The sequence below is a fragment of the Mercenaria mercenaria genome, unplaced genomic scaffold (assembly GCF_021730395.1).
Source record: "Mercenaria mercenaria strain notata unplaced genomic scaffold, MADL_Memer_1 contig_2204, whole genome shotgun sequence".
NCBI classification, from domain to species: domain Eukaryota; kingdom Metazoa; phylum Mollusca; class Bivalvia; order Venerida; family Veneridae; genus Mercenaria; species Mercenaria mercenaria.
In genome coordinates, this window is record NW_026460248.1 from 2,424 (window position 1) to 14,505 (window position 12,082).

The following is a 12,082-nucleotide window of genomic DNA, read 5'->3' on the forward strand; positions in this document are numbered from 1 at the left end:
GACTGGTTTGATGTAAACTGCGGACTGCGACGCGGCTAACAATCGCTTTTTCTGTTTAGTCTGTTCTTGTCACTAAAATTGATATTACTATTAAAGGAACTAATGTAGATGATGTTGAGGCTGGCATTTTTCGATATGCAGTTGAGCAGTGTTGGTTAATTGGTGCACATCAAATGCTATGTTTGGTAAGCCAACAAAGAATAATATTGTTCATATTAGACCACTGTCGACGGGCAGATCTTTCTTTGTTTTTCGTGTGGGGAGCACAGTCTTAATGTTGTAGGGCAATTTACTTACTTATGTATGTTACTAGATGGGTTTCTGGATCATATCATGGCGGCTCAGTGTATACTTCAGAATGCGAGTCGGGCTACTTATTACTAAATCTAAAGCGTCGGGGCCGATGCCTTATGATATCTTTGTTAAGCTATTAGACTCCATGGTTTGGCCTATAATATCATATGGGGCTGCAATTTGGGACAGAAAGAACTTATGCATACATTCTGTTTAGAGCAATGCATTTCTACTTCAGGGTAGGAGGGTATACACCTACAACGACTTTACATGGCGATTTCGCATGGCAGCTAACGCAGGTAAATTAATTGAAATCTATATGTCAACAGTGGCATAGGTTAACTGGAATGGATGTTAATAGTGAAAAATATAAGACTTTCCCTGCTTGTTTAAATAAGGTTTTACTAGGTGAAAGAACTGTCAGTTAGACTACAGATCTAAACTACAAAATAATATTCCTTTAAAATTTCTAAAATGAGCACATATCATAACAACCCATTCGCAAAACCAATTTATTCATTTGTTATTCATGCTGTTTACACATTATCATTTCAAGTCAATTACTCACAGTCAGAACATATTGATACTAGTGTGTTATCACCAATAAAGTGTATGTTCTTTCTGTTCAGTAAGTTCCTCGCGTTCAAGAATCGTTCTGCCCGTGCTATTCGCTGGTTGTTCGACAAAACGTCATTTCCCTCACACCATTAGTAATGCAGTATTCATTATCGGGTGCGAACTTGTTCCCTAAAATTGAAAGTAAAATGTGCAAGACACAATTACTAAATAGAATATATGTACAGGTTTTAAAACATATGCCGTAGGAATGTTGTAACTATGCATGCATGTAAAGCTGCACACAGATGTCAGTCGTCAGTTTTTATTAATTACTACAACCGTAAACATATATAATTTCTTTAAAATATATAAAATAAAAATAGACAACACAACAAGTATGTTTGATAAAATTCACATACCGCAACTTTTTATGCTCACAAGTTTCATTGCTAAGAATCTTTTCTACAAACCTGATACTACCAGAGCATCTTTTGGAGTGTGACGAACATTTTCTTCACATCTAACATGTGATCCAGATCTTGTTAGGTCACTTTCTCCGTTGTTTGGACTGAATGAATCTGAAAACATTATGAATATAAAATGAATGAAAATATTCTTAAACAATAGCTGTAACTATTGGTGACAAATGCCCCCGAAGCATGCACAAGAATGCTACAGTTGTCTGCGCGCGCGCGCGCGCGCGCACACACACACACACCATTTCGTGACATTGACCTTCACCAAAGAGACCCGGGTCATAAGCGCGACACACCTCAATATGGTTAACATTTGTGTAAAATTATTTTCAAATCCCTTGATAAATGGCAGTTATTGACCAGACAAGAAACACCTTTGACAAGTGTGACGTTGACCTTGTAGCTAGGGGTCTGGGTCTTGCACATGACATGTCATCTCAATATGAAGAATATTTATGCCAAGTAATTTTAAAATCCCTTCATCAATGGCAGAATTATCGACCGGACAAGAAACAGACCATATTAACATTTAACCTCTAAGTGTGACCATTGACCTTAGAGCTAGGGTCTGGATCTTGCCCATGACACGTTGTCTCATTGTGGGGAACATTTATGCCACGTAATTTCAAAATCCCTTCATCAATGGCAGAGTTACGGACTGGACACGAAACAGACCATATTAACTTTTGACTTCTAAGTGTGACCTTGACCTTGGAGCTAGGGGTCTGAGTCTTGCGCATGACATGGGCACGAAACAGACCCGGTCAATATTTTACCTCTAAGCTTGACCTTGACCTTTGAGCTAGGGGTCTAAGTCTTGCGCATGACACGCCGTCTCATTATGGTGAACATTTATGTTAAGTTATTTCAAAATCCCTTTATGGATCGCAGAGTTACAGTCCGGACAAGAATTTACACAGACGCACGGACGGACAAACACACACGGACGGACGTACAGTGCGATTGTAATATGCCCACTTTTTGGGACATAACCCAGATTTTTTTCAAATGTGTACAATTTCTTCAACTCTTTTATTCTATGAACATTATCAAAACTTTTGATTACACGATTCTGATCATTCCAAGTTACATCCTACACGTATGTACACTTGAATTATTTGTGCAAAGAGAGGCGTTATGCCATAGAAAATATTTTAGATGAAATTTCAATTTATTATGCCCCTACATTTACGTGGGGGCTTATTATAAAATGGGGGGAGGGGAGGGAGGAGTTTGTTTCAAAGTTTCACAGATGAACAAGCTTGCTGTGCAGATGATCTTAAAAGAAGGACATTTTTTTCTGCGCAGTTTTGGCCCTTTGATAATTTTGCTATATAGGATATAGAGAACAATTTTGTGTGTCCAACTCCTCCCACACTATGTACTTGATTTACTTCAGAATTTCACAGATGAACAAGTTCGATCTGCAGATTATCGTAAAGGAATGAACTGTTGCGGTCAATTGGGAAAAATATTATGTGTCCAACTCCTCAAACACTATTAAAAGGATATGCTTGAAAATTTCAAAGATGAAGGACCTTTTATGTAAAGATGACCATAAATAGTGGACTTCTTTCTGTGGCTATTTTTTTTTCAAGAATTATGGCCCTTTCTTAATTTCACAAAATAGCCCGTAGTGAAGAAATTTGGTGTGTCCAATTCATCATACATTTTTCGGAGGAATGGATTCAGAGTTGCTCAGATGCACAACCTTATCTGAATACAATTTGCTTCAAACGTTTAGTCAAATATCCTTCATGTGAAGATTGTCTGTACTAAACTTTGCTATTTAGAGGTAGGCACAGAGTGTACATTGAACACAATTCTAGTTTGTTATTTAGACTATTGATACTAAGAAATATTCAACATAACTTTCTTGAATGCAAATAAACCCCGCACTATTTTGAATTCTTTAGCAGTTACCAACATGCAAAACATACTGGAAAACTGAAATATTTCACCCACAGCGGTATGATATAATCTTTGAACTACTTCACGAGATGGAATAACTACACATAGCAAGCTATTTGTAATTGTTAACATTCAAGACTACCATGTACTTACTTTGCGATTCAACTCCATTTGTTCGCCCAGTTACCTTCCAAAAAGCAAAACTGTTTTGACTGTATGCGGGAACTGAAATAAAAAGAATTATAAATTGTTTTGGAAACAAGAGGACAAGAAAGGTGAATAGTCATTTTCCATACTAGTAATCAAGCGGTTAAAACAATACACACAACCCCTTTTAAACGATTGGCCGGGCAAACTGGAACCAGTCAACAAATATTAAGGAGGGCATTGCTTCATGTAAAATTTCTATGTTAAAAAAAATCATCTGTACTTCCAGGAAAGGAGATTTTAAAAAGGGTCTCTTCTTTCAGCTCGATGTAATACACTGAGCTCTGTGTCGGAAACAAATTTAGCCTAAGGGATCCAGTTTAAACAACTTTGGTAGAGGACCGCAATATGTAACACTATATAATGTCTTATCTGTCCGTAGACGATTTTAAAACGTTTTCGTCATGTATCTCTATCTGAAATTCTAATTCCTGTGGCAGCTTTGGCCCGATAGACGCATAATTAACTCTCTTTGAACTTGGCCCCAGGAACAAAACAGTTTTATCTAAGTCTTCCATTTTTAGGGAGAAAGATTTAAAAAAAAAAAATCTTATTTAAAAAAAAAATTCTTATGAACTCTTTGTAAACATTCTAAGCAACCGAACTGTTTCGTTCCTGGGACCAAGTTCAAACTTGGTAATGGGATACTTGCTTATGATATACTAGTACATGTATGTAAAATACCTTGCGTCTTAGCCTTGCATTTGATTAAGAGGAAGTCTGAATATTTATGTCTCCATCCCCACCCCCTCCACCCCCGCATCTACTGGGGAGACATTATTAATTATTAGGTTTGTTAGTGGCAGGACTTACAGGGTAAATGACCCCTACTGTTTTTTTGGTCACTCGATCAATGATCAAGGTCACAGGGCCTGGACATGGAAAACCTTTATCATCAATATCTTGAAAATCAATTGACTCAGAATGTTGAGTAGATGACCCCTGGTGATTTTTTGGTCACTTGAATAAAGGTCAAGGTCATAGGGACCAGAATATGGAAAACCCGTTTCCAATCCATGCCAGTCACTCGAGAACAGTTTGACCCAGAATTCTGAAACTTCGTGGGATGATTGGACATGCCGAGTAGATGATCCCTATTGCATTTCAGCCACTATGCCAACCATCAGTGTCTCTTTGACTTTCGCTCCTGTCTCCTATTGACTTCTTGCCTATTACTATTATACTTCGGGGGAGACATTCCGGGTTTAGTTGAGAAGTCTTGTACATTTCTTTTCTGTGAGGAAGCAAATTATTCCACTGGTGCTACCCAGGTGCCGTACCTTAAATGATGCCCAGACAGGCTTTCTTCACCATTAAAAAGCTGTTTGTCTAGCCATAGACCCTATTTCCGATATTGTTTCGGGATGACTTTAAACCAATGTAACATTTAAGAGTAATTTTAGCACATACCTGATCGTTCAGAGCCGTTAAACGGGAGATGAAGGTTTATGACATTCAGATTATTCCCATTTCTAAAACTAATCTCTCCTGATCTGTACACTGCCTGACTGTTCTGAGCTGCTGCAACAGATTAAAGGAAAAAAAATAATGTGAATGGATTAATCACAAAAGTGGATGTTACAGAGGCTTACTCAAAACACTCTTCTCTGAAGAGTAACAATTTATTTGCAGAATGTAAATTGTTTATTGAACACAGTATGTCTAACTTAACCATGTCTCTAATGGTAAAGTAGTCTATCTATGTTATCTGCAATGCTGTACCTCTAATACCGATTTTCTCTTTCCGTCAGTAGCTGTATTAACATATCTCACTTTGTGACATTCCGCGGGTTTTAAAAAATCGTGTTTGTTGATAAATGTCACAATTTCCCATAGCATTTTTAAAGCGGTCTTTACACGTTTTTCTTTTCCAAATTATTGACTAATTATATCAAATTAAATTTGCTCAAATCCATCTATAGTACTTATGCATGCCTTTCCAATGTCTAGAAGTAATCTGTGCAGAGTTTGCAGGATAAGAAAAATACCTAGGCCTCTAAGCCTACAATAAAGTCTTCATTTGATTCAAATATTTATCCAGGATCATACTTTTTTCGGCTCAAATAACGGCTCAAATAACACTTTTTTTCAGAAATTGATATCAGACTGTGAAACATCTTGTGTTGTTAACTAACAAATAAGTGCCAACTTGAAGTTTGTAGCCAGGTTATATCAGCCTTATAAAAGTTGTTCAAAGAAAGCAATATAGGTATATGCTACTGATACTGAATAGAGTAAATGCCAAAACATGGAAAATTTGATCAGGACAAAAATTTATGTCACTGTAAACATGTGAAATATTCAACAGATAATCTAAGGGATTCAAATGTTAAAATAATCTTACCTTAAATTTAAAACATTCTGTTCATGCATAACGGACCAGCTTAATTAATATGTAAGAAACGGTCTTAACAGCAGAAATGTATCAAGTTTTAAGACTATCATTTAAATAGATTTACAGGAATCCTTTAAAAGTTTAGAAGTAGTTGGAACCACATAGTCTCGTGTTCTAATATTGCATGAATACACATTTTGAAGTCCAAGAGCACATATATTGTAATTCATGGTCTGTCCTCACATAGATCTATTTTTCATGGTGTTAAAGTATCACTGGAATCCCTTTAAAAATGTCTCACAAGATATTTTACAAACATAGCAGGTGTACAATTTTTCAATGCACTGGAATCTCTTTAAAAGTAATTCGAATTTCAGGTTTTAGCAACGGGTCGGCCAAGCAGCCAACTATCCAGTCGCATTTCCCATTTCCTCTAAACATCGTTTGTTAGATCGGGCGAGGGTAACATTTGGTACAAAAGAAGAAGAATACATGATAAATGTTTACTTAGAATTATCTTATGACCAGCGTTTTGATACTTTATTCTGTCAAAAGTTAATTCACCGTCCATGATATGTTACAGTTGTGATGTTATTTACACCAATGTTAATACTTATTTTCATTTAATGAAGACATTTCTTTATTCACACAACATATAAACTAATAATCTGTTATCCCTTTTACTTTACACAGATCATAATTTCCTCGATGTCCCCCTATAACGTTAGTTGTCATTGCTAATAAAGATTATTGTAAATTGTCAAATATTTCGCTGCACCATTAATAGCCTTATTCGATATTTTTAACCAAATGCTTGCAATATCTCTTCGCAAAACAAATGACGTTGTCCCACAACAACGACAGGAATTACATTTCAACAGGTTTGCGAGAAGCACACAGCTCGGCCAACATTTCCAAAGAGGTACAGAAAACAGACCCCGATACCTAAGCTGCGTTGGTGCATTTGAACTACGGTAGTACATGGACTGCTACAATACAATACAATACAATAAGTTTTATTTTGAGTCGGCAAGAAGGCAACATTACAAAACATAAGCTCTGAAGAGCTTTTGAACCGACTATACAACAAATTAAAACAAGTTTAACAAAGTTATAAAAGAGCTACAAAAGAGAAATTATTAAGCACACTAATTTAAATAGAACTAGATGAGCATGTGTAATAATACAAGTGTTAAAATCTGTGTTGAAGCTGCTGATCTAGACACTGCTGTCTAAAAACTGCCATAAGAAAGGAGAATAAGATCTGCAATACAAAAAACAACACAAAAGTGTATGCTTAAGAAATGGTGATAAAAACTGTATCCCCCCAAATCAGATTTGGAAAGAACTGATCAGCAACTTCCTCACAGTAGCAAATGACAAACAACATGAAAGAGAGCATGTCACATTTACAGACAGTGTACAATACAATAATAAGCACAGAAACTTACAAGCAAGCAGATAGCACATACTAAGCAATCAGCCAAACAAGGTAAGCAGAGGCGATAGCATATTATTAAACTACAAAAAACATGGCAACTCAAGACATAACTTCGAGACAAATTAGATGGCCGAAGCTAGCAAAGATTAAAGCATTATATTCATTGTCATGCGTTTAAGAAAATAATTTATTGCTGTATTTTTATGAAATATCTCGTGGTCATGCTTTTGAAAAAAGAAAATGTTTTCATTTTTCGCCGCTACAATTGGATGGGAATTCAAATCTATATTCCATTAGATATAATCTTCTCAAGAATTATACTCGAATGAATACAGTGCTGTAAATATCAAATTCAGTGAAGAGCAAAATAGGGTCTAGGGTATAGACCAGAGAGAAACATTTCTTATCATCATCGAACATTCATTGAATGTAGTTGTTTTCTGTCTTTTTTAATTTTATATATTAAATGAACACATATGTAAGTTCTGATCAAACCAACATTTGGAAAATATTAAGACGCATGGACATGTCCCTTTCATCTGCACAGGGTAAGACATAGAGACTTCTTGTTGTTACAAGTTTTCCTAACGATGATGGTGACAACAATGTTTCCAAGAGGAACAAATACGACGAAGCTGTATGTTTTATATATTCATTTTTAAGTTTCATAAAAATTATTTTTCTGGATTTCATATTTAAACCTCTGCTTATTAGTGTCATATATGCCTTTTTATCCTTAACCCTAACAGCACAAACTAAGCTGTAAGGATTGTCATAGACTTCGTAATTCTAGATGGTATTGTAAGTTGGTATTATAGTCAAACGGAACACTGACCAAAGTTGCAAATGATTCGCTTAACAGATGAACAGAACAATACGTAATCGTGCAGAAATATAATAAAATGTGACTGGAAAAAATTCCCTAACAAGACTTAGAATAATCTTACATTATTTACTTTGTTAAAAATTTGAAATGATTTCTTTGCCCAATTTTGAAATATTTTATTTTAAAATAAAGTACTAGATATTTTTTAATATATGGCTAATTAGTTTGATATTAAAAGCTTAAAAAGAAATACACACTATTCATACTCACTAAGTAAAGACATAGAATGCTATTCGTATAATGTGTGATGTATTAAATGTTTCTTTGTTAGTTACAGCACAGCCATTTACATGATCAATTTCACTATCAAACAGGTTTAAAGTTAAATGAAACCATACAAACCAACAATACATAACGTTCAAGATTTAAAACATCAAATTTACTTTATTTTGATCTTCTACAAGAAATAATATGACCAATGAATGCAAATTTTTAAAAGGAAAGTAAAATAAATCAACTTCCGCCGCCATATTTGTTGTTATCAAGGTCATTTCTAAGCTTGTTGCTCATAGTTTCATAAACCTCAATCTATCACATCGAAAAAATAAAGCCAAGCAATAAAGTCCAAAACCTAATGGCATCTTGGCGTGCTTCAGCATATATTCTGGACCAAGCAATTAACTTGAGTCAGAAATACGACGATAAGGAGAACAATCGCATTTTTGTTTCATAATGGAATACAACTTAAGATTTCATCATCATGCATTGATTGAATAGTAATGATAATGTATTTTATAATCTGAACAAAGACTAAATGATAAAATACGTTTAAATGACAAAATTACTAATTACCCATTCCAGAATACTAGCCGGGATGACGCATGCGTAAATCGACCATGCAAGGTAGTAAATGAATTTGCTCCATGTTCTATATGAAATAAACAATAATCTTCTTATAGCCAGACACATTTAAAAAATAATCATCAACCTCATGTTCAAAAATGACCGTATCCAGAAAAGTAGGGGTCATGTATCATCTAAGAGAGATTTTTGTCTGACATCCTCCAAACTGACAAGTAAAATGTGGGTATGAACACATGTGTAATTAGATTTGTTAACATTTCTATAAATGTAAAAATCATCTTGAAAATGCCATAACAATTTCAAAAATAGGTCCATAATGACATAGAAGTAGAAACTGGCTTACAAAAGACATGAAATTGTCACTATAACTCGGAATAAAGTTTACGATCTTTTCTTTCCGTCATTTTCTGATAGCCCATGATGTGTTGCTTGATAATCTATTTAGTTCTTTTATACCTATGACATTATCCACTTCCTGCATATTACGTCCTTTATGTTGGGTATAAACGAACAATCTCTCAAAGGCATTAAGTTACATCTCCAATATTTTATTACATGTATTTATATAATTTGTTCGTCTTTGATATAAGTAAATTATTTTCTGTCATAAAGACGTACAGTAAAAGTGGCTAAAAGCGACACTTAACTGTAGTTAGTATTTGACTTAAATTTGACGTAAATTTATTTCACAATATAAAGATATCAAGTCAAAGGCATTCATTAAGCAAGTAATCCCTCTGAAATTCTTCATAGCAAAAAACAACAGTTTAGAAATAACGTATTTTATTTTTCATATTGCTTAAAAACGTTTCATATCATAATATGTGTTTCTTTTACTTACTTCAACAACTGTATTAAAATAGTAATAATTCTAATAAAAATAACAATAATTGTAATATAAATAATAATTATTATACGTCTTAATAATAATAATAATAATAATAATAATAATAATAATAACTACACACTAATAATAATGATAATCGTGATAATAATCATACATTGTAATATGAATGATGATGATAATACGATGATATTAATGATGATGACAACAACAACAGCAGGAGAAATTATAATAACTAATAAGACTTATCAGCTTCCTCCTCATAGTCCAAGTCTTAGCATTCCAGTATTCTGCTTCATTTGAAATTTGTTTAATATCTTTTATTTTCCATATTAAGCGTTTTGGAATATATTTAATTCAAATTTAAGAATAAATATATAATACTTATTTTAGTAAGTTTCTAACTCCTATAATTTTAAAGAAGAAACATATTAAGATATAAGAAAATGATCTTACGACAGTCAAAAAATCAACTGTATCACGGCTCAATAAGTTCAACGTTTTAAAGAACTAAAGATTTTCTGCCAATATTCGACGGATTTATAACGTTGGAGTTATCAAAATAACCGCAAGATACCTTCAAGTAGACTTACCGTTATCAAACTGATACCATAAATATTAAAATCTTTAAGTTATTACTCTTTTTAATATGGCCATTAAATCATGGCAAAAATTCACAATAATAATGAAACAACTGCGCAGGAAGATAAATGCAATAATCGATGTAGGGATATAATGTATTTACCAAAACCAAAAATCTCAAGGTATCAACGCCATTATCACTACATTTCTATCATATACAATCTTTTTAAGCTTTTCGTTTTTTTTTGTTGGGTTTAGAGTCGTATCGATACAGTTTAGTTTGCATGTCGATTTTCCAGCTTTTGATAGTGGAGGAACACATCTAGGTGTCTCTTCAAGCATGGGCTGGCATCCGGGTAAATACACCGATCATCTAAAAACCTGGTGGATGGCTTCTTCATATGAAAAAATCTACACCCAAGCGTTCGAAACTACAAAATCGTTGAGGGGCAAATAATTCGAAGCCGGCGACCTTAACATCTCGGCTACAGAAGCTTCGTGGAAAAGATAACAATTTGGAGAGTATCAAGTCATACACTTAATACAAATTAAAACATGCACATTGTAAAGAAATATCTTGGGCTGATGAGATATTTAGTAAGATTTTCCAAAGAAGTATAAAATACACAGAATGGCAACTGGTTGTAATCTCGTGTGATCTCGTATCAGAGCGTGAATCGGCGTTGTCTTAGTACAAAAACAAACATCGGCGAGCATGGAGTTACAATTTGTACCTTTAAAACTACATTTAAAATACGTGTTAGCTTCTAAAACAACATTAGTTTAATGTGAAATAGTCTTAAGACACAAAGTACACGTTTCTTGCCATCAAAAGAAGTGTAGTCATACGGTGATAATTTATTTACCGATGAATAATTGCTTTCTCATACAAAATGGCGCGTGGAGAACGCATCACTTCCGGTAAACGAGATCTTATTCAGTTGTCACAGGATGTTGGCGAGATTTGCTCTGTATGCCTTTCAAGATGCCGATCTATTTATTTTTATAGGTCTTTGGATTTTCTTTGTTTTAAACAAATTGAAGAAATAGCGAGAAGTGTGGCATAATTATAGGTCACAACCAGTTAAATAGTTTTCCTATATATTCTATATAAAACTGACATTTTTTAAAGAGCTACTAAACATAGCTAGACCCATTTCAGAGAACAAATCCTTACCTCATTTTAAAGAGTTATGATAAAACTGATATAAAATGAAGAGAAAAGTAGGGGTCATGTATCTTCTAAGAGAGATTTCTCTGGTCACATTTGCTTACTGTAAACTGACATCAAAATCACACTGCTGTGACCTGAAAGTACTACTCATACTACAAATGAGATTCACTTCACCAAATACAACATGCTCACCCATTTTTCCTACCAAAATGTCACAAATACACCCACAATGAAATTTAAACAGAAACTAGCTTTAATTTAGACCTCTGTTGCCATGCCAAGTGAAAAAATAGTGTTCAAATACCTGGCAGCCATTACGCGACTAGACCAGATGGCTCCCACGCTGGTTCCTTTAGTTTAGTTAGGCTATAAAACAATCATGACTCCATTAATTGGGGAGAGAGCGCTTTATCTATTTCATGCCCCTGTGTGTATCCTTAACACCACAAGCGTTAGACTTCATTTTTAGGAGTATTTTTTTACATATCTAGAAAAGTGTTAAATGTCATTGGAATATAAACTAAATCTATATTTTCCCGACATTTATGGGCCCTGTTATCTGAAGATAGA

The 12,082-nt window shown here is 34.2% G+C and overlaps 1 protein-coding gene across 1 annotated transcript; it reads right to left on the reverse strand.

Moving 5' to 3' along the window:
- Positions 1–834: 834 nt before the first annotated feature.
- On the reverse strand, positions 835–8,976 carry LOC128552250 (uncharacterized). Its single transcript, XM_053533279.1, has 5 exons — positions 8,901–8,976; positions 4,857–4,967; positions 3,393–3,464; positions 1,323–1,430; positions 835–1,041 (listed from the first exon to the last, which is right to left on the reverse strand). Exons 1-5 carry the CDS (start codon positions 8,902–8,904, stop codon positions 959–961), a joined length of 378 nt encoding a protein of 125 aa, XP_053389254.1. The 5' UTR covers positions 8,905–8,976; the 3' UTR covers positions 835–958.
- Positions 8,977–12,082: the final 3,106 nt, after the last annotated feature.